We start from the raw sequence: 24,308 nt of genomic DNA, 5'->3' as shown, positions 1-24,308 counted from the left end.
AGATGGGGAAACAAATCAGAGGATGGGGGGAGGGAGAACAGAATAGAGTCAGCGTGACCAGCCAAACCCTGCCAACAAAGCCAAATAACATCCAGGATCAGTTACTGGCTAAAAAACCCTACACTGGCTGTAGGGCTTCGGTAATCGAGATATATGTAGTTACAGCCATGACAGCTAGACATAAATGCTGAAATAAACTCAAAGACGGTATAGGTAGTGCTACAGAAATAGCATGCCTGACACAGTGAAACATGTATGAATGGCTTTAGATGAACAGGCTGCAAAGAAAAAACTGAAAGAGTGCTTTTGCTATTTGAAACTGTTTGGATGTAACACCATAATACAAGGCTATCCAGAAGAAAATTATAAGAAAAATATTAAGGTGTTAGCCCCCAAAGGAGGGCAATGAAGATGGTGAAGAGCCTTGAGGGTAAGGCGTATGAGGAGAGGCTGAGGTCACTTGGTCTGTTCAGCCTGGAGAAGAGGAGACTGACGGGAGACCTCATTGCAGTCTACAACTTCCTCATGAGGGGAAGAGGAGGGGCAGGCACCAATCTCTTCTCTGTGGTCATTGGTCCTGAGGGAATGGCCTGAAGTTTTGCCAGGGGAGGTTTAGGTTGGACATTAGAAAAAGGTCTTCACCCAGAGAGTGTCTGGCTATTGGAACAGGCTGCCCAGAGAAGCGGTCATGGCACCAAGCCTGACAGAGTTCAAGAAGTGTCTGGACAACACTCTCGATCACATGGTGTGACTCTTTGGGATGGTCCTGTGCAGGGCCAGGAGCTGGACTCGATGATCCTTGTGGGTCCTTTCCAACTCAGCATATTCTGTGATTCTGTGAAATTATACTCTATAGAAAGCAAGATAAAAACACAGCTACACCATCCAGAGGTGTTTTTTTTCTTATATGTACATACACAGAGAACTCCTAAATGTATCAAGGTGTCCGGCCAGGAAGGGTCTTCAAGAAAAGAGGCTGGCTATGTCCTATCACTGGAAAGCCTAGCAAGGCAAAAACATCCTTTGGAATAGCATGAACCCTATCACATGCCCTCTACTACTAACATGTTTACATGTATCCAGCTAACAGTGCTTAGAGGATTTATGCATGCTTCCCTCAGATAAACAGTCAAGACAAAAACAATGTCTCACAAGCTTGTGAAGTCAGAAACTAACATGCAGCGCTTCTTGAAAAATGCTAAATGTACTTAAAAACTGAATGCCATTCTGCAGTGCTGAAGCATAACACAGCAAAGGCGTGTCAGTCCACTATATCCCATCCCCATGTCAGATATATCTGAAACCCCAAGCTAACACCTAACAAAGCTTCAGAACTGAGTCTTGCTAAGCAAAACAGCAGACTTTCCTTTGTACTTCATGAATACGAAATCTGCCTGCAAAAAATACCCCCCAAAATATTTTGCCTTATTATACAGAAACATGACCTTTACTTGTAGAAAGGAGACTTGACAACACTCTATAAATGAGTGGAACCCCTTCAGGGCTCACAGATGCACAGATCCTTTCAAAATCCAAATGTGCAAATAGAAGGGTGTCCTTTGAGGGTCTGTGAACCGCTATGGCAGTAAAGCTTTATCTTCAAAGCATGAAGACTGGCTTTCAGGTACAATGTGTGTCACAATGCCCTGAAGATAACTGCTGCAGCAGTTTAAGATCTTTTAGTCTCTGATGGTCCAATTTGACTGTCCAGCCTTGCTGAATTGCTTATAGTTAGGTGAGAAAGTTTACCATTTCCACATAAAGCATGAACCAACAAGCTTAAACCCCTGATCTTCAGCTGTGAAGAAACCAGACCTAAGTTTCCAAACTCCCTCCGAACCTGGCTCTTTAACTCCAGAACACAAATCACCTGATTACTGAACACCATCCATCTCCTGACAAACACCATTTTTGGAAGGACAACGAACTACTCTGTGAAACACAACTCACTGGTTATTCTGGGCTTGATGAAGTACTATTTTTGGAGGTCCATCAGACTACTTGCCTTGTATTTGAAACCTCTTCCACATAGATATCTCAATGCAAAACCTTTTCTACGTACCTTCCAATCACACCAACATTATAGGTGTTGCAGGTAGAAGGCAATTTCCATCAACTGGCCAAAAAATTCCAAGAGCACTGGCAATCACCAGAACCCATGGCACTCTAAGCAACCCTGTTTCAGAAAACAGATCTCATAAATGGGCTCTAGTTCTTCATCCTGCTCTGAAAGAGCTGCCCACTTCAGACAAGAAGCAACACATAAGACATGAGAAAATTCTAAATATTAGTGCAAACCAATTAAGAATGCAAGATTTAAAAGACATTATTAGAGAATTTAAAAAGTTTGAAAACTAAAAAGATCAATGCAACTACATAAAGTTACCTGCAATTACTTTCTCAGCTTTCATACTAATTATGATCATGAAAAATTTGTTCAAGAGAAAAGTATTGTCATGGGGCAGTGGAAAACTTTCCAATTCGAAATGCCTGGCAAATGCATTAATCATTCTGGATTAACCATATGCGTTGCCATTCTCAGTATCAGACTTATGAGCTCCTGGAATATGTCAAGCACTGGCATTGAGCGTGGCTATGCAATACACTCAGGGGAAAACCAGTAAATGGACAAGCTTTTAGGGGCACAAATTCTTCTTCAAATACTGGAAATTTCTGTTTACTCTAGACCACTTAACCAAGCTATAATTTGTCGGTTCAGTGCTGCATGATTCACCAACATTGAGGTGGCCCACAAGAAATATAATTTTCAAAGAATTCTTTAAAAATGTGGGTGGAAAAATCCCTGTTTCTTGCACAAGAAGTCTTCGATTCTGCTGTGGACTAGTGTAAAAATCCACAAGCAGCTGTCATACAGACCACACTGGATTCACACTGAAGAGGAGCAGGCATAGAGATCTGGGGAAGTGGAGCTGTATTGACCCTCTTGGGTGTTATTCTCCTTTTCCATATTTTAGCCACAATCTTTTAAGTCCAACTAAAGCAAGATGCTGTCACACAAAAAAGTAATTCACAATTTGCACATCTTATTCCAAAGCCAAAGCAAACAAACAGATATAACATCACAACTGAGGTACATCAAGAACAGTAAGACAATGTGAAGTGCTTTGCATATTTAGTATTTTAAGATTAGAATTAGATATTGATTCTGCTTCAAAAAGAAATTCTTCTGCTTCCAGAAGTTGCTCATACAGGGATTTATACATCAGTTTCTAAGTAGAAAGCATGGAACAAAAGAAATTAAAACCTGGGGTCACAACTGATGGGGAAAGAAAAAGAAATCCACCAAACCAAACCAAACCAACAAACCACAACATTCACCCCCTCAAAAAAACCAAATTAAAATAACAGTATCAATGAAAACTCTCCCTAGCTGAAAACATGGAAATAGTAGGGTGAAATGAAAGATTGAAGGCAAGCTGTAAATCAGTTGCAGAACTAAATCACTAGTTTGTATTTTGAGACTTAAAGATGACTTTGGTAATAAAAACTAAATTGTGCTTTTGTTAATATCAAAAGCAGAATTGTACTTTCATAACATTATATTAAAAAGAAGTGTATGAAAATAATAAAATATATAACAGCTGCAGTATACTGAAAGCTGTAATTGCTAATATTGCTAATACCGTACTTTACCTGAGAACCCATGGTGTCTCCAAATAACAGTAGATCCAAAACCTGTACAGCAGTTATTTATAGGACTAGTGATTCCTGGACTGGCCATTTGGGAGTTATGATGGGTCACAGAGCAGATCCAGTAAGCAGATCCATTGTTATAAAGGGTAAGGCTTTAGTAGTGTGCATACAGACCTTGCAGCTGGCCTCAGTGGCAAAGAATGGTCTTGGGTATGTTTAATTTTGTTAGTACAGATACTGCCTACATCTGATATATGTCATTTGGGGTTTCTTGAGTTTTTACATCAGCAGGTAGAACACAACACTGAAAGTAGTCCCATTCACAGATAGTGTTGACTGATGTGTTCCCATGAGACAGGGATGAACTTGAGCTATAAAGCCTGCATTAGGAGACCATAACCAGATTATAAATGCAAACATTTAATTATGTCATTGAGACTAGTTTAAATGGCAAAGCAGCCCATCAGCTGTGATTTTAAATGAGCATCAGGATATCCTTGTCAATTAGTAGTGCAAGGATGTCCGCTAGTGATCACAAAACAGTTGAGAGCTGGCAGACTACCTGGATATTGAGGCAGGTAATAGATCACATTTGATTTTGATTGTAGAGGTCAAGTTACAACCTTCCTTGGATATCACATACACAGAAATCTCCAACTAGTTTCAAAAACATGTTGCCATTTCCTCAAGAGCTTATGTGTTATTATCTACAATACCTACCCTTTAAAAATAGTTACAAACACCACTTTCAATGCCATTGTACCACCAAAACTTGATGTCTGATGAAGCACAGCAAAGAGAAACAGGTATTTCTAATGGAAAATCCTCAATTCAAATTTAAATCAGATATTTTCCTAAAGTGTTTCTAGATGTATCAGAAGGCTTGGTAAACTGGGGGCAATTAAAGTAGTTACATGCTTACATCCAGTGAATGAATTTATTTGTGGCTAAAAGCATTTGGACAGGAAAAATTGTTTCTCTATTCTTCCCTGGGTACCTGAACATGTTTCCAGATGAATAGAAAATCTTGCAAATCTTAAATTTGATTGTAAATGCTCACCACATGTTTAAGTCATCAAAGGGCAAGAGAGAGGCATACATATTCATTTTATCTTTGCTCTCCTGAGATGTATTCATAAAGTTTAAAAGAATCCTCTCCTTGACTTCAGGGTGCCACAAGGTACCTATATCTGTGTTACTGTGCTGCAAATTCAGAGAGCTACTGACACAGAATGAGGAGGCAAAGTACATTGTACTGCAGCTATATGGTATTTTATACCCGTAAACTGCATTAGGTAGACTTCACTCCCTTAACCGCTGTACAGGATCAGGGTTTTTTAAGTCATTTTGAGAGGATTATTTTTGCTTAAAGATGCAGAAAAGTAAACTAACTAGAAACAAATATATTTTATACAAGACTTCAGAAACAGGAATACCACCTACTTCTACAATGTCTTCCAAAAAGCCAGGTTCAAGGCCTGCTTCACCACTTGCCCATCTTGTTCATCCTCAAAAGCCCTCCAGGGAGCATTACCAGGATGATCAGGCTGTTATGACCAAGAAAACATCTGAAGTACCATCTATGCTTTACGTTACACTCAAGCATATGTCTATCTTCCGTGGGGCAGCAGATCACTGTGAAGCTCAGATGCCTCCTCTCTCATCCATTTTTCAGTGACCTAGTGCCAACAGACAGGACTGCACATGTTTCATTTTCAACAGGTTTGCACAAGAGTTTCAATTTTATGAACAAACTGAAGCTGCACTGCTTACCAGGATAAATGGACACACAGAACCAGGATCTGGGCTGCATCAAGCCAGCACAAATACAGTACAAACACAGGCTATCACTTTTGCTATCACTCTTCATTTTAGTATAGGGCAGAGATTTTGCTTCTTATCTCCTTATTCTTGTACTCTTGATGATAAAAACACCTCTGTTATGTTAAAATTGTTTTCTGACATGTCATATTCAAAATAAGGTTATATTAATAGCAAAAAATGCTTCACACTTTTCTCAAAAGTGTTACAAAGAAAGCAGCTTCAGGTTTGAAGCTATGCATGCATTTCCAAAGCATTTCTATTCATGATCTACATCCAATATTCATAAAAGGAGAGCTCTAAAAAAGATGGGTTGTGCAAATACATCTAGAAGGTATTATTCAAAGCTGTTATTGCTTCACAGAAATGTTTTTAGTTGTAAAATACAGAAGCACAAAATAATGAGTTAATACAACATCATTTGTCCAACACCAAAATACACAAACTGAAATATGAATTAGTGGCTGCTAAGAAGCACCATAAATTAGCTGATGCTCACCTAAAAAATTGGTTACATGGCAAGACATATTCAGTCCCTTAACTTCACTGTTTAACATATGATAAGGATATGCCTTTGAACAGTCTTAAAAAGTAATCATATGCTGAGAGGTCAGAGTGATTTTAGCGTAGATGTAGGTGCAGTAGCAATGCCTCTTCCTGCAGGACACTCAGAAGAGAATTTCAGAGAACAGCAGGAGCAAATTAGGACTCAGAATAAAGAGGCCAGATTCTGCCAAAAATCATGGTCTAAGCACATGCCTGTGCTTGCTTATGGGGGAAAAAAAGGCAGTTTTTGGGAAAAAAAAAGGCAATTTCAGACAAATTTCATATTAAGTTCTACTTTAATGAGTACCCACATTATATTTAAGTTGTTCAAGTCCTATACTGTTGGGAATGTATATTTTGTATCTACTAAAACCCTACTGCTGACTAAAACATCAGTTAAGTGCAGAATGATGTCCTTGCCATTGCACATTTTAAATTCGCTTCCTATTACATGCAAATGTATGGAATGTCTATTAAAATTGTGCTGGTCTCAGTCAAAATTTCTGCATAAAAGTTGCCCTGATGCTCCTACAAGCCTTTTACTCCCAGAAAAAAATTAATAAGTTTAGCAAAGCTTGAGGTTATCTGAATAACTTAGAGATATTAAAAAAAAAATCAGTTTTTTTTCTAAAAGCCAAAAGCTACTAAACTACGTTTATGTTGGAACAGCATTGCTAAGACGCAGAAAGAAGCAGACATTCTGGGTTTATTTTTGTCCTCACTGAAAATCCATGCCTTGGAGTATTGCTTGCACAGACCTGGTCATCCACATTTGTATTATTCACAAATCTCTCTACCACTGAATTTTCCCACTAAATCTCAGAATTTGTGCTTATCCTGAACCTGCTACCTGGTTAAGTCTTTTTATATGGATCAAGGAGATAAGATTCCACTTCCTGACTGGAAGCAACTGTAACTGAGGACCTGTAGGATCAAACCCCAAACATTTACACAATGCTGCTCATCTCAGCTTTTTTTTCAAGAAATACATGGACTTTAATCTTGCAAATGTGTCTGGTATGTAGAAGAGAGATCAAGTTTGCCATAGTTATGGGGTTTTACTCCTTTTATCATACCTTACGGACAATTCTCACTATGCTCTTTGTTACTGCTACACTTTGCTTTTCCCTAACTTCCCAAAGCTAGGAACAAGGGAGCTGGGTCATGGGATTTCTGAACCAAAACAGCAAATGGATCAGAGTATGTTCCTGCACACCAAGACACAGTGAACCCAAATTTAACATCTAACTATTTGGGGAGGAGAATAGTTTAGAAAGGTTTGCTCTCCATGGCTTGGAGGTAGATCCTGGCTCCAAACGCCCTTAATTATATCTATTTTATCAGTCATACTTTAATTTTACTGCAGTTACTGCATAATATACAGGAAGGACAGGTCAAACTCCTACACTAGCACTACTGAATGTAGGATCTAAACTCACTATTAATATAAGGGTCTGTCATACTGCTTTGGGATTTTTCTTTCTATTCAACCACTACTCTTCTGCTCTTCCTTTTTTTTACATTAAAGGAAGAAAGTGATTCAGTGAAAAAATTCCATGTGACCTCAGCAGTACAAACCTGAGAGGAAATTTATACATTCAAAAGTTTTAACACTTGAAGTAACTGTGTTTTACCTTTCATTTATTTATAAAGCGAATGCCAACTGGAGACATCATAAGCTTTCTGAAGCTCATTCTGCAAGTTCATTTCATTTTTGCAGTTAATTTTCTTCTAGCTGGTACTCAATAATACAGATAGGTTATTGTTTTTTTAGTTTTGCTTCTCTTCCCTCTGAATGCAGAGCAGGAGTGCATCACCATTTGTTTACAACCCAGCTGTGCTCCTATAAATCCACTCTTCAGACAGGCTTTAGCCAGAAGACACTTGGAGTCTTAAGCAGTGGGATACTAAATCAAAAACCTATGTCTTAGTTCAGCAAAGCACTTTCTTAAACAATATGAAGCCAATAAGGCTATAACTTCACTGCAAAGGGCTGTAATTACTCGTTTGTTTCCCATAAAATTCAATCTGCTTTGGATTCAGTCCTAGACATTTGCTGGAAGGTGTCATTAAATAAAATAAGAGGAAAGCCAGGCCAATAATCTCTTGATTTCTAAGAAATCACTGGTTGTAGCATCTGTCCAGTCAGATTCTTGAGGAACAGCCACAGGGGGCCCACACATCACACCCAGATCTCTGCCCCACTAGCTTTAAGCATAAGTATTTACTCTATTTTGATTCTGCCTTTGAATTATTAATTATGCAGTCAAGGTAATAACCTCAAGTTTACAGGTATTGGCATCTGTAACTTATACATGATGTGACTTGAAGTTTTGAATTGTTACACAATAAAACCAGAAATTTTAAGTGATTAACTAAGAAAAAATGAAGTGAACTTTGGTAAACAGAATTAAAATAACCTCCTGTAGCAGCTGTTTATCAGCACTTGTTTCCTTTGCACACAGCTTTTGGGAAATATTTCACAAAATGCTTTTCATTTGATACAACAACTCATATTTGATGGCTTGTATGGGATATAGCAGTTGATATATCATGTGTGTTCCTAACAGGCTGTAGTTGAGACCACTGTTGGTACAGACAAGAGTTTATATGATAAGACAACTGAGTAAACAGGTATGCTGGCTGAATGGTCAGGGAATTCTTTTCGAGAGACTCACGTTCACCTACAAATGTCCCATATTACCTTGGGCAAATTGAATTCAGCTCCCCAGTACTGAAGTACTGGGAAGTACTCCAAAAATAAATGTGAAATATGCCAACATGATGCCCATGACCGGACGATCCTTTCTCAAATGTGTATCAGTGACTCAGACACTGCCCTCCGTAACTGATAAGAAATTCAGTGGTGTTAGATGAAAAGCAGCAGTGTGTTAGGGCTCCAATAGCTTGAACTTGAATGTCTGAATAAATCTCAATAATGAAAAGCAGAAACAACAATACATGCCTTCAAAATCCCAAGAATTGGTAATAAGAAATAATAAGCCACAAATATCTCTCCCAGTCATGTTGCTTTCTTTTTTTTTATTTAAAGTCTTTATGTTCAAAAACAATAGTTCCTATGTTCCGCCACAATCTGGAAACCCCAACAAGGGATGTGTCTAACCACAGTCTCATTGGACTGAAAAAGTAATCTGTGACTCCATTTTAGGCTCAAGTTGGAGAAAATTCTACACATAAGTGATGCATTCTAGAAAGTAATTCAATTTGCAAAGCAATAAATAAGTACCTTTACAACTCCTAGTCTACTTTTTGGTTCACCTCTCATTTGTCAGGTGGATTAACAAGCATGTATAGAGATGTCCTCCCTAAAGAACGAGCTTGGAGATCTACTCTCTCATGTGCTGGGATCTCAAGGCATTCCCTCTGTTTCTACCTAGGTCTTTAATTGGGAGAAAAAGAGAGAATAAGGACTTTTTGGCTGTTGCCCCATGATTTCTGAAAATACAGAAGCTGGCTCAGAGCTTCAGTCTTACATGACGTGTTAGTCTGCAAGTGGACAGTAAATGCAATGCATTCAAAACATAATCAGCCTTTGTGTATGTACAGATAATATACAAAGCAGATGCTGGATGCCCAGAAGTCCCAGCTACATGGCCCATCTCATCGGAATGGAGATGAGAAATATCTGCACTGCAAAAAATGTATCCAGATGGTCCCACCACCATGGGGGCACCACAGATCTAGAAAGTCTCACATACTTGCAGATTCTCAGCTCAGGTGTCTCACCTCTCCTAGCAGCATTCTTCTGCCTGTATAGGAAAATGCAATGCTGTCCCAAAGCTAAGGTTGAAGCCTGCTTTCAAGAGACATAAAGCACCTTCCACAGTATGAACTTAGTACAAATCTGAAAGGGAAGAGGCTCACAGGACTTCAAGCCAATTTGGTTTGGGGCCCAAATCAGGGTTTATTGCAATCAGCTCAGAGCTTGAGAAAAATTTTGCAACACTAGGAAAATTAAAACCAGTGATGAACTGACCAAGTGCCTGTTTTATCAACAAGTCTGAAGTTTACGCCTCCTACTAGCACACTTGATACAGTACTACAGTTCAGAGATTACATTATGAGGATGCCAAAGAAAGACATTGAGAAAGACCTGAGAACAGTGCCAGCTGTTCATCGCTTTCTAGATGATCGGTAACCCTGTTCAGCACTGCTCTTTCCTGCTCCAACACTATGAAACATTTAAGGTCCTGTGAGATGTTCTATTTATTTTCTGACAAAACAAAAAAAAAGTTAAAAGCATCCACTTTACTGAATTTACTAATTCTCAGGAAATACTAATTGAAAACTTCTTGCTCTGTGTTACAAATTGCAGTACAAATATTATGATTCTGTAAGTCAAACAAGATTAATATCCCTCTTTCCCTGCAGGAAATCCTAATATATGCTACAAGGGTTTCCAGCTTTGCAGGAAGTGAAACTGCTGGACTCTCATACACTTATATTTGGCTTCAGTGGGAAACTCATTTTGCAACCGCATCAAATACCAGTTACATTCCTACAAGGAAAACATTCCAGCTGCCAGTCAATAGGACATTCGACCTTGCAGAGAAACCTGAAAGGCACTTGTACAAAACAACAAGATCTGGTTACAGTTGCACTTTTACTGCCAATTCCATTAAAGCTTATCTTTAAAATGCAATGAGCTTTTTAAAAGTGACCCACACCAAACCCAATTTACAGCAGCAACTAGAGTCTTGCTGCTGCTTTCCAGTGCCTTTGCATCACTTCTTTTCTATTTATATGAGAAATATAAATAGAAATTTATTATTATCTTATAATTCTCTTATAATTTCAAATACAGTTAAAATGTTAAATCCAAACCAGTTACTTGCCTCTAGGGAGAGTGGCCCAGTTTCAGCAAGCATGAGTCATGTATTCATTCTGGTTTCATACATCCCATTGCCCTTGATCAGTGGACATTTGGAAGGTCACAGTTCAAAAGCCCTTTTGTAAATTTTATTAAGCTACAAGAAGTCTACAGGACAGCTTCAAGCTCTCCAAGGTATCTCACTTAGTACACTCGTTTTTCCTACAGCAGGTCTTGTGAAGAAGTCCAGCTCTTCTTGCCTGCATGCCAGAGGACAGCTTCTGGTATTGGAAAGGCATCAGTGAGTTGGTCACTCCAAAGCTCATAAGGAAGATGAAACGTAGAAAATGCTAAAATAAAGGGTACTAAAAAGCACTTTTGATTTTCGGGACACACAACTATGGGAACAGCTGGACCCTTCATGGGATTCTGCAGTCGTAAAAATTGATGTTATTGGTAGATTCCATTTTTGCTTTGAGACTTTGGCTTAAACAATCTGTAAGCACAATTTTTCACATATGCTTTCATTTTAATTACCATTTATTAACAGAGCAAGATGCTGACATTTCACACTATACTATCTTTAATCTTACCCTTTTGTGATGAAAATGAACTTACATCTTGAATGGTGCAGCTGCTTACTCGTAAATTCCAAAAAGGCTTGATGTAAAGATGACTGAAATCAGCTGAAAGCCTCCCAATGACTTAAGCCTATGCTGTCTCTTAGAAACCAAAGAGCAACATTCAGGCAGACCTCTGTGCTGTTGCAAGCACTTTTTTTCCCCCTAGACATAAGAAAGTAAAAGCTGCTGGCATCAGCACATGGAGTGAAAGGCACGTCCCACATCTCCTTCTAATAAATACTGCTGCACATCGAAACCTGGGCAAGTTACCAAACCTAAGAGGAATCTGTTGCATGTGTGCAATGAAAAACAAGTCACAGTGGTACGTGCACTGAAAATCCTCCCAACTCAAGATGGAAAAAAATTCTTTTATTACCTTTGAGCAACTATTTCCGCGTTTGAATGTAGATTTACTTGACAAGCCTGTGAGACACCACCAGTGTCAGCAAATTCACTACTGAATATAAAGTAGCAGACACTGCAGAACAAAAGCCACTCTGCATTAAGATCAGCAGTAACTTATACTTAAACGTTTTCTGTAGAGTTGCCTACCTGGAGCACATGGACACATTTATCATTGCTTTCCATTACTTCCAGCCTCCAAACAAAGCCATCCACAAGGCACGGGGGGAAGAGAGAAGTTTTCAACTCTTCTTCCCAACATACTCATCATACCAAATACTTTGAGATCCACTTGTGAAAACTTTCTCACACAGAAACCACTAGAACTGCTAATCTATTCTAGTACAAGTGTCTTTCACACTCTTGTGACTGTTGCACAACACTTTCCCTACAAAAGTGCCCACAGGAATTCAGACTTGACACACATCACACTAGCACAAATTATTTGCTCTCCCAGTGGGTTTTTTTGGTTAAATTTTAAAGAGTCTTTTATAAAAAAAAAAAAAAAAACCCACACCAAAACAATGGGAGGTACAATTCTTAGACTCATCTGTTTTTTCCACAATATTCAGATTTAGCACTTCAGCAAATAATTTTTATCATTTTATGGTTAGATCTAGAAACCTTCATACAGTATGACGGGAGAGTCTGTCCAATAATTGTAATCAAGGAACCTGATTTACAGAGGCAGTTGTTTTATCCCAGAATTTAGCTACAGACACAAATGACAAAATGAAGACATCTAATTCCTTGCAAGGTAGGAAATGACTACCAGGGAGCAGTTTTCATTTTGGGTGGATTTTTTTGTTGTTTTTCTTTGTTTGTTTGTTTCTTTATTGGACCAACTAATCTAGTTAGAGATAAGAAAAAACAAGTTGCTAGAAGAAGGACACAAAAATCCTTGGGCTTACTTCTCCCCATCTCCCCACCTCTAAATCATTTGGAGCAATAAAAAAGATTATCTCTCTCTTCAGTCCCTGCTCTGGTTACATGCTTAGATCATCTTGAAAACAGAAACTCTCAATAATCAGGACACTTCCAAAAATGACAGGACTTGGCACTATAATCCATTCTCTCATTTGTAAATATTCACAGCTAAAATTACCTCCAGGTTTAACATCAAACCATTCAAATGAAGATTAAACAGAATTGAACAGTTTCCACAATACATTTAACCACTAGGCAAAGCGACAGATCCATTAGCCATGCCAAAGACACAAAGTTCAAGACGTCCAGGAGAACATATCACTGTTGTATTTGAAACAGCCAACCTATCATGAGAAACACAGTGAAGCCTTAACTACGTGTTTTACGAGGTTGAACATAGCTAGTCCATAGAGACATACTACAAGACAGACATCACTTTTTAAGCTAGACATACAGAAAAAAGTTCTCTAAGATGTGGAGCTAATCTTTTTTTTTTTATGTACAACACAGAAGTTTACTGAAAATCAGTTTCGGTTCTATGGTTCCACATGTCAAAAAAGGATACATGTGCAACAGAGAGCTGCAAAGTTCTGCAAAGCAGAAAACGTTGATATGCAGAAGACTTGCATTGGCCTTATTTTCTTTGTCAGAACCATAGTCTCCCGCAGTTCTTGTCTGAGTTTTGTGTTTGGCAGCTGCAGAACTATAAAAAGCTTTGCCATTTAAAACATTTTTAGAAGAACGATATTGTATTAGGCTGACAATACATAAGTCATTCATCAAAATGTCATGTTGTATGGGGAGACAGATAGCAAGTGTCACCCCTGGCCTCAAAGAGAAGGTTAAAAAATGAAAAACATGCTCATCATCTCTACTCTCCATTATACACGGAAAGTAGTCAAGTTTGCTGTTGTGCTAAGCCTTCTATTGAAAGAGAGGGAATTATAGCACAGTGTTTATTCTCCCCCAAGCACCAAGGCCTGTCTGACCTGCTCACAACAGTTCTAAAGCTATGTCTGTCCTGAAAGAATTTATTTGGGTGAATGTTACAATAGGCTGTTCACGGTTTGGTAGCAGGTCTGGTAACTCAGTGAGAAAAAGACAGAAAAATAAGTAACAGAGGAAAAGAAAGAGACAAAGCAAAAACTTTGGATTTTTTCAGCCTGACTTGTCTCCTAGTTTCTGCCAGTGTAAGAGCATTTCTGGATCCAGAACCTCAATGACAATTAAAATAACGAATTGCCCCTTAGGTCCCTGTTCCCTTGGTAAAAACAAACAACAAAACCAACTAACCAAACAAAAAACCAAACCAACAAACATAAAAAAAGACCCCAACAAAATCAGACAATCTGTACACCTGCATGTCATCTAATCAGAGAGAGGTACAGGCAAGACTTCTCCCATGCAGGGCAGTATCCAGCTTTCAGCTACAGCAGGCAGCACTGGCAGCTCCAGTATCAAACTCAAGGCCTGAACTCTGTGAGGGGCTCAGTGCTAGAAATGCCAGAGTGCAGCCTGCACAGGAGCACGTGCTGGCAGAGGTTCTCTTTGAAGTAAAGAATGAGTAAAACACCTAAACCACAGAACAGCTGTCAAAAGGTATATTTGCACAGTATCTCCCATCAGCCAGGCAAGTGAGGGCAGGAAGGTAAATCAGCATAGTTTATTTTAAGTCAGAGAAAGTAAACTATCCTAAGTCCTGGAGGAGCCTAAATATTATAAACAATCATAACTCCCCCTTCAGCAAGGGGTATCAGTAGGCACAGTTATTCATTAAAGAACCACCTTCCCTTTTTCAGCTCTGAATGAAGGTCAATAACAGCACCTAGTGTTCTTCTGGAGGTGGCTGTCACAGAAGCTAAAGATGAATTCAATTTACATTCTCTTTATCCAAAATCAAGTCAAATGGAATTTGCTCTAGGTCCAGCTTTGTCTAAAGAATGTCAGATCTGACACACCAAAATCAAAAATTCAGGCATCAAAATGTGCCACACAGCACTACAAAGCTGTCAGACAAATCCATTTGAAATCAAAACCAAACTGTGAATTAGCACTGCCTTTCAGCACCTTCAGTTAAATCACTAATTGTCACTAATTTTGACAAGCACCAATGACTCATCTCAACACAGAGCAAGCACACAGTTTCTAACATCAACAACATCATGCTACTTACATAGTACAAAGCTTAAAGTCTGCTGAGGTCAGTGGAGTGCAGACTGTTTACCCCACAAATAATATGCTCAGCCTTTCTGCCAATATCTACAGTGTTTCCAAAGTAATCAACTAGTGTACCACACATTTCACTAGATGCAAGGAACAGGAATGCTGAACAAGCTGTAATATTCAGCCCTAGATCCATTCTAAGTGCACCAATCTCAATTTTCATACTATTTATCAAAGAGTTTGTGTTACTTAAGTGCAAATCTAATGGAAGTGCCAAAAAAAAACTTAGTTGCCGCTACAAAACCAGAGCTACATTCATTTTTGGCTGTCCCTTACCAAAATATGCCTGGTGTAAAGATTAAGGCTTCTCCAAACAAAAGGGCATGATAAAAAGAAAGCAACAGCTTCAGCTGTCAAGCTGATGAATTTCCTCAAAGGCAATTCTAAAGGTATTTTTACAACATAAACAGCTCAGAAAACAGAAAGAAGCATTTTGTTCCAAATCAATTTATTTTTATTAAAATCTTATACTGAGTGCAAGCACAAACTCAGCACTTATAAAAGCTGCCCAACCAATATTTCCAAGACCTTTCATTATATTGGCAAAATAAGAACCAACATATTACAGGGTCAATACAACACAGAAGCAGAGTCTGCATCAGCACCCTGCTCACCCTCACAGCAACAGACTTCCTCTGCACTTCCACACTTTTCCACAAGAGCTCTACCCCCAAAGCATTAATCTCTCCCAAAGGGGAGAGCAAGTGTGGGTAATAGGTTATGCAGGCAGATAGAAAGGCAGATGGCCTCCTAGTTTGGCCATGATAATGGAGAATAACTGGAATCCAAGCTGGGGGAGAAAAGGGACTTTTGCAGGCTGCTGCTAATACCAGAAGTACCAACAGATTTAGTTTGGGCTTAGTCTGCTGACCATGCCATAACAACAAGTTCTTTGGTATGAAAACATTATAGGAAATGCCCTTGCCAAAAGACACTCGGGACTCAGAAAAAGATACGCCTGACACTAACACCAAGCAAACAAAAATGAAAATCCACATGCCAGGATAATAGCCAAAGCAAATCTAACTGAGCCATCACATTTCCAAACACCACCACATTTTCCAAAATGCCGAGCCAAAGCTCTCTCCTTGGAGTTTGCTTCCACGTAAGTCAATGGTGATACACGTAGGCTTGACTGATCAAGTACAAACATGAAAACAGCCACTCTGCTTCGAGCACCATCGAAGGCTCATCACACTGGATGCTCCAGCTCACATTTCAACTCTAGGGCAGTTAGAATCTGATTTGATAACGATCACTCTCTCAGCTTTGGTTTCACTTGGTCTGAAGTGGCCCATGTGCTGCAGGGTTTACCCATGGAAGTGTCTTGTTTAATATCCCTAGAAACACAAGAGTCTCATCAGGTCAGTTCACCTATATGAGCATCCTGTCTCCAGCCCCAGCCATAAACCTTAAGAAGAGTAAATAACACAGGTTAATAGGATACTCTACCACTGCATTCTTCTATCCTTTCATCATTTTCATTTTGTAGACTTTCTAAGCCAGGTGTGGTTTTAGAGTATTTAGTGGATTTTTTTGTTTTAATGAACTTGTCCAGCCTAAAACTTGTCCCCCTAAAACTTGCTCAAATAGTTATGAGCTCCTGAAAAATATGAGGGGAACCTCCAAACTGTGTCTTCCTCACACGTTTACTTTGCAAAACATGAATAGGTGGCAAGTTAACAAATGCTGGAAGTCACACAGCCACTAAAAGCCATGTGCACAGCTTGATAGCTTTGTGTCTATTCAGACCTAAAGTTAGCCAACTGAAAACTCCAGCTGCAAGAATAACTCCAGTTGTAAGAATATAACCTTGTGGATTTAGAGAAGAGATTCATTAATTTGAAAATAGAATCCTGCCTCCATTTGATCTTGCTAACTGCCATTTCATACACACTGTTCTTGTGCTCATTAACAACTTTGTTTAAATCCAATCATTTTACAAATCCAGCTAATTTTAGGCCTGTTTCACCACAGTTGCCAAGTGCAGCCATGTGCAAGATCGTATCATTTTTTTCTCAGCTGCAGTAGCAAATTACTGACACTACATTATTCAAAGAACTCTCAGTTAGCTCAATTTCAATCCCTGCAAAGCTGAAGGATAAACAGACTTTCTGCATTTTAATGATGTGTGCAGCAGTACATTCCAAAAACACCACAGAAACCTACAGCAATTCTTAGAAGTTTCGTTCTTACAGAATAGACTAGTAAATTTGTTTTGTTAGGGTTGTCGGGGTTTTTTTTGTTTTAGTTTGGGGTTTTTTTGTAATTCATTATGACACATTCCATGAAAAACAATGGAGAGCATGCATGCGCATCAAAGGAGTAGAGAGTATTATCCAGAGGTACTCAGAGACCACAAATTCAGATCCCTATACTGCACCTTGCAAGAAAGTTTAGTGTATTATCTCAACCCTTCAAATACAGCAGTATCCTCCCATTCTGAAAACAAACTGTGACCTCCAGTCCTGCATCTGTTTGTGATGGCAGATATCCAAGTAGGCATGATTTATCTCAAAATCAGGACTCCCAGCAAAGTGCAAGAAGTGTTGTCAACCTTCCAGTCATATGTCATGAACAAAGTTACAGTCAATTTTGGACACGACAAGATATTTGAGTCCTTGGAGGTGTGTGGTCAAACTGAGAATTGTCCAGCTCAGCCTGTGTTTGCTAAAATACAGAAAGGGCACATGGATTTGACAGAGTCCCCAGAAGAACTGGGAATCATGAGCAGCACATCTGAGATGAGCAGAACTGCAAAAATCTTGAGAACTGACAGCAGTGTCAGAGAGAACACAACATGCCTTGACCACACCAAACACGAGGCAACTTTGATGAATAAGGCAGTGGATAAGGGATGCCCCATCTTTCCTCCCAGGGAATTAGCTTTTTGCAAGGCTGAAACCCCATAGTAGGACAGACGTATCTCTCACTGCTGCTGCCCTGTTGGCAAGCCACTTACATATGGCCAAAGCTTCTAACCGGAAACCAGTTTGCATTGGATCATCACAGAACACTCTTACCAGTTCTCTGTGGTTATCTGACATTGTTAACATTTGTAGGTTTTCCAATTTTGCAGCATTCAAAGTCTGGAAAAGAACTACTTCATGAGGCACTTCATGAAAGCACGCAACAAGCTCTTCTTCACCCTCCTATTATTTCTGAGACTGTTCTATCAACTAAGAACAACTCTTATTGCCTTTTAAACCTGCAAGTACCCCTCAGGAAGAAGCTGATGTTTCCTGAGTCCGGCCCTTGCATTAAACATGGGCTGACACACTTTGCAACACAAGGAAGTGTATTTGAATACTACAACAGTAAACAATGCACTACATAGTAAACAATGACCAAAGGAAAGAAACAACTGCAAATTTCTTACATCCATAACCAGTTTTTCTGTTTATTTTTTTTTCTTCTCAGGCAGCTTTGGAAACCAGGAGAGCTTCTCAGAGGACAGCCTGCTTTTACTTTTACTAATATTTATGGTATTACAGAGGACCTGTCAGCAGTGGCTTCTGAGTCTGCTTCTTCTTCAAAGCACCTTCAACCTAGTAAGCAAGCAAAGACTTGGATCAATAACCTCAGACCATAAATCTGTCTGCAATTTTGCTGAAGGGACAGTCTTCTTCATTGAATAAATACCATACACTTCACAGCTTTAGACTGACAGCTTAAACTTCATCCAAAAGCTGTAAAACAGCCAGGGTGTTGAATAACGCAGCAAAACACTTGCTGCCCAAAGTCTCACTTCTGAATAAATTTTTTCAGAGTTTCTTGGAGAGATGTAAGGACTATTCCCTGCAGAGTAACCTTCAATCACTTGAAAACTTAGATTAAAGCTCTACTGCAGAAAAACAGTAATGACCCCACACCCACATTTAGTTACCGAAGGGGTAAACAGCAATTGCCATGTGATGAGAGTGCAACAGCTGAAAACCTACCGAGACCCCTAATTTTGACGTACACTACTGCAGCACAGCAGACCAAAGGGCCATCGATCACTGCCAACATATGAACTGCCTGAAATATACCATTTCAGTGGAGCACAGGTAATTCTTTAGAGACTACAAGGAACTGTTAAAAGACACACAGGAATAGAAGCCTGTTTAGAGAAGTCTGGAAAAAGGGCTTGAGTGTTTAGTAATGACTAGTTACCTAGGTACGTAAACAGGCAGTCCTTATCTCTTACCACAGATGCTGGCCATTTCTGTCCTCACTGGGATGTTCTATAAATGACTGTATCGGTGATTGTAAGATCTGCACTGACTGAGGAACATAGCAAACAGCAAACACCCAGGCTGTAGACCAGCTGGGAGACTTCTCATGGCCAATTAAACATGGCACACTACAATATATTTTTCCTCTAATAGAAGCAGTTTTCTACCCTTCTCTCCACAAAGACCAGAATTCCATTTAGACTTAAAGAAAAATACTTTATTTCACTGGGAGGGTGAAAAAGAGAAGCCTCTAAAAATTATCAAAATTATCAAACAGGACATTCAAAATCTGCTTCTTTGGCAGCCAGATCCATTTAAAATACGTGATAGATTCAACTGTTTGAGTGTTATTATTGCATTACACTGAGAAAAGGTCCAAGTATTCATTTTTCAGTTCAAATCTATATATGTAAGAATACTAAAAACATTAGCTATGTCACTCTTTGTATCCATCATGGAGGACCCAAAAGAACATGCCAAATACTGAAGAAAAACCCATCAAAACCTCTTGATGCTGACAAATTACTGTTCTTTATGATACAGTTGTCAATTCCTCTTCTCTTCAGCCTTACAGACATGCACTGTATAATGATGCAAACCAGATTGCCTTCAAAGTTGTTGCACATTCAGTAACATCCTGTGTCATCATGTGCCTTGGTCCTTAGGGATTCATCTCTATGGATGTTAAATGGTACCAGGAGATGCAGCTCAATGTACAGCATCTTACACAACATAAAAGTTGTCATCTGAAGAGTCTCCAGTCCAGAAGAAGGCAAAGGAAGCTCATGTACTGAATAACTACATACCAAGCAGATGATAAACAGTCACAGCCCCATCAATTCTCAATACCATGTTTAACACCTGCTTGGTTTAGGTAATTGATGCATTTGTAGTTATTTCCAGCAATATTAATACAAGAAACTGGAACCCAACATTCTTGGTTCTGACATATTTGATCTCAAAATTTGCATCCAGATTATTTTTTTCCCTTCAAATTACAGAAAAAGATAGAAAAGTAGTGTAGGGTTAAGTTAGTCAGCCTCATTTTACATGCCTTGTAGACTTTGCTTAAGACTTTTACCTAAAGCATTATTATTTATTTTTATTATTATAATTATATTGTTGGTGTTTCCACAGTATTGAGAACAAATATGTCTTCAACCTGGTAAAACACACTGCTTTGGCAGCAAAGTATACATTGCTATGGGTATGTTAGGAAGATTTTAAACAAGAACAATTCCATGTGCTTGTTTTAACACGAACACATAAATGACACCTGTTCCACTGCTACATGTGTAATACAACATATATAAATAACCCAGGTTTTGGTACTGGGCTCTGAGGAGAAGCCATGCCTTTTCCATTTCAATTTTTTGTGATTTTAGGCAAATTGCTTCAGTTCCCAGCCAAAGGCACTTCTGTCTTACACAGGCTCTTCCAGTGCCGCCACTGCAGCAGAACAGCGGTCAGAGGAGAGGCAGGGACTGACTCCAAAGAAGGCTGCAATATCGAGCCAGCAGGTGAGCATCTATCAGACGCCCCGTCCTCTGCTCAGGACAACCCACGACCATTTCCCGCACAGCAGCATTTCAGCCCTTTCGGAGCGGAGCTGGGGACGGACACGGGGCACGCTGCCAAGCCCCCCAAACCTGGACGCCTGCGACCCAGGCCGAGCCCCTTCCCCACCTCCGCTGCCCTCCCTCTCGCCCGGGCCGCGCCCCCCCGGCACCCACCTTGTTGAGGTGCGGGTTCCTGGTGATGTCGTAGCCCCGCTTCCTGACGTCCAGGGCGCGCCCGCGGCCGCCGGGGGTGGTGCCCCCCGTCTGGCAGCTGCGGCCCCGGGCCACGCCGAGCAGCAGCGGGCCCCGGCCCGCACCCACCATCCGCAGCAGGCGGCGGCCGCCGACCCCGCCGCACACCGGCACCATCACCCCGGACTCCTGCGGGCGGAGAGAGCGCCCGGCGGGGCGGGACCGGCCCGGCCCAGGTGTGCCCGGCCCGGCCCAGGTGTGCCCGGCCCGGCCCAGGTGTGCCCGGCCCGGCCCAGGTGTGCCCGGCGCGGCGGACCCGCCGAAGCGAAAGGAAACCCAGGAAGCAGATTCCACCGCGACCCCGCGGGGCCGCCCCTCCTCCGTTACCTGTTAACGCTCAGCGGCGGCGCAGGGCAGGGGAGGGGGAGCCGGCCGGGCCCGCCCCCGCGGGCACCCCGTGGCCCTGCGGAGGGACAGGGTGTGCCCGGCCGGGGCGGTGCGGCCCTCGCCCCTTCTGTGTCCGCGTTGTCTCCGTGAGCCGCCATAAAGGGCATCGGGAGAGAAGAGCCCGGGCCCCGCGGTGGGTGGGCGCTGCAGTGCCCGGAGATGGGGTCCCTGGGCAAGGACGTGGGACCACAGCAGGACATGGGGCGGGGTGGGGGGAGCGAAGCTGCTCGGGGGAGTTGTTAGTGCTTAGGGAGCACCCTCAAAGGACTTTTCAGACCTTTCAGTCCTGGAGTGTGAGCAGCCATGGGTGGTTAAGCATTTCAATCTACCTATAATGAATTCTCTTTATAGAATTTATACGCACCGTATAGTATATCATCATGGCTAGGCTTTGCGAACGAAGATTTGGGAAGGGCTCTACCCACACTTGCTACAAGCGCACTGGTGGCTAAAAAGGCCGATGCAAGATAGACAAGTCCGGTTGCAAAAGGCACAGTGGAAAGACTCCTTGGATGGTATCGGCAAGGCACGATTCTTTCTGCATTGTCTTTTCTCCTCGAGAGGCTTAGATTAAATGTATTTACTGTGGCTTGGAGAATGTAGACAAGCTCTTCTTATCTGCTGCACCTAATTCCACTGTCCAGTGCTTTCTAGTGAAAAGATTCACCACTTAAAAAACTCAAATCCGTTCACTTTGCCAGTTTTGTAAAATACCGTCTTGTCTTAGAAAGAGTGCCCCAAAATTTTGTGATAACAGTGCTCTTAGAAAAGTATAGAACTCAACTTCAGTATAATTTGACTGTGTATGTCTAGAAGTTAACTAACACTGTTTTATGCTACATGCAGAAGGTCTGTTTGACGTCTGTGTGCTTGTCATTTCTGCTATGAACAATGGAAAAAATTTCAGTTAGTTTTGTTAAAACTGGTTCACAAACTAGTAGCTTTAACATCTTGAACTGTAAGGAGTCAAAACCGTCCTGCATCACAGCGTTATGAATATGCATCATAGGATATGATGCACGGCCTTCAGTGCTGCCTCTGTTGTAAAGGAAAATCTTAATTCTGCTTGATACAGAGACAGTATTTAAAAACAATCTCCACTTCAACCTGAAATGTATTCAATGCAAAATTTTCACAAACTATTTTGACATTTTTAACCCAATCTCTGCAGACAGAAAAGGTTTCCTTGTATGTTGAATATTACGTTGTCTATGCTGAGTGACAGCTGGACACATACATCAGCCCCATGAGAGAGAGAAAGAGAATTTCAGGGCTGGATAAAAACCCTTGTTGTGTCACTTTAAGTAGGCGGATCAAATAATTTGGGAGGATTTCAGATCTACAGTGGACTAAATTTCCAACTTTTTGGAAATACAGAAGGGTCTATAAAAGTCTAAAATATTAAGAATTAATATGGTCTTTTTTTAGAGTAATATTGTTTTACTGATGAAAATGGGTGGTATCACAGAATATTTTCCTTTCTACAGAAATGTGCTGGTTTTCATTGAAGCAGAAACCCTAACTAGTCTCAATTTTCAATTAAAAGATCAATTATAAGAAAATAATTTACTAAGAACGTAGTTTTTAACAATTTCTTTACTGTGTGAATTTACTTTTGAGTTGATTTACTAAATAAAATGCATTTAACAAAATAAGTTCCAAAATTTCATCTGAAATAGATTTGAATGTTTAGATTAACATAAGCAAGGATAGCTTTTACTGCTTCTTTTGTGGTACTGATTGCTTAAATTTACTCATCTGCAGCAAAATATTGAAGATATAATACTTCCCTCTCTGGGAAAAGGGTAGGACATTGCTGGCTGCTGTATCTACAAACCATGTAGTCTCCTAATCCTCTAAACCTTCTGGTGGACCTTACTTAATTTTGAGTAGAGAAGTAGATGACTATGTACTATTTTAAAGACAAGGTACAAAAGCACAGACATCAGCACAGCTACCATGGAAGGCACACACCAATAATGAAAAAAAATTATTGTCCATGCTTGCTTGATATAAAACAGGGAACCTGTGGGAGAAGGAAATAAGTCATTTCCCACGCCACAGGACTGCTGGCTGGGCTGACAGCTTTGATCTGTTCGTGAATGGTGCGGGCAAGTGTTTCTTTATATTGAACCTCAGTAAGTGAAAGTTAATGTGGCACCTCTTTGGGCTGGACTCCGCTTCTCAGGAATCTTATTCTGCTTTTTAATGTTCTTCAAGGTGTTTTTTCAGAACCTGGGAACCACTGCTTCTTTTTGTACAAAGATGGGCACAATTATTTTTCTAACTAGGAATGACCATAAACTAACACAGTGAGGTAACTGAATTAATTCACTATCATTGACATGATTTCACACAGTTTTCTCAAAAGTAAATCATCTTCTCCTGCCTAATACTGTTCCAAAGCACAACAAAACAGAGGGGCCTTATAGCTTGCTTTGGAACTTATCAGGCAATGTTCCCTCAAAGCATCAATCTGAAATTGAGAAAGCTCCCCTCATAGTTTGCTCAGCCTCCGATTGGGGATACAACCCTCTAGATCCCTGGAAGAGAGATGCCTGAATCTTGAATCTTGACTTTGTAAATCTATCTTCTCCCTATCAGTGCTGGATTGAAGGTCATGACAAAACCATAAAGCTGTGTGTGAACTGTCAGAAGTCTGTTTTCTTTTCCTGACCCTGAATTGACAGAATTATTATCACGATGTCAAGAGTGCCTGGAAATATGTCGGGGTCCTTGCACAGCACTCCCTCAAAATTTTATGATCTATATGTGCAAGAGGGACAAATGTAGAATCATAAAACAGTTTGCATTGGAAGGGACCTCTAAAGAACATCTAGCCCAATCTCCCTGCAATTGGCAGGGA

The 24,308-nt window shown here is 40.3% G+C and overlaps 1 protein-coding gene across 3 annotated transcripts in view; it reads right to left on the bottom strand.

Moving 5' to 3' along the window:
* Positions 1-21,278, bottom strand: part of ME3 (malic enzyme 3) — a 117,749-nt gene extending 96,471 nt beyond the window's left edge. Inside the window, exon 1 of one of the 3 annotated variants that reach the window (XM_027655689.1) lies at positions 20,978-21,278. In XM_027655689.1, coding sequence (XP_027511490.1) covers positions 20,978-21,172 — 195 coding nt within the window. In that variant the 5' untranslated portion in view covers positions 21,173-21,278. Of the gene's footprint in view, positions 1-12,027; positions 12,095-20,977 lie in introns of those variants that run through there. The other 2 variants (XM_027655606.1, XM_027655773.1) reach the window with 2 other exon arrangements.
* Positions 21,279-24,308: the final 3,030 nt, after the last annotated feature.

This window comes from Corapipo altera, unplaced genomic scaffold, assembly GCF_003945725.1.
Source record: "Corapipo altera isolate COAL_440 unplaced genomic scaffold, ASM394572v1 0, whole genome shotgun sequence".
Taxonomy (NCBI): domain Eukaryota; kingdom Metazoa; phylum Chordata; class Aves; order Passeriformes; family Pipridae; genus Corapipo; species Corapipo altera.
Note: the sequence above shows the minus strand (reverse complement) of the source record. Positions and strands in the feature narration are given on the sequence as shown.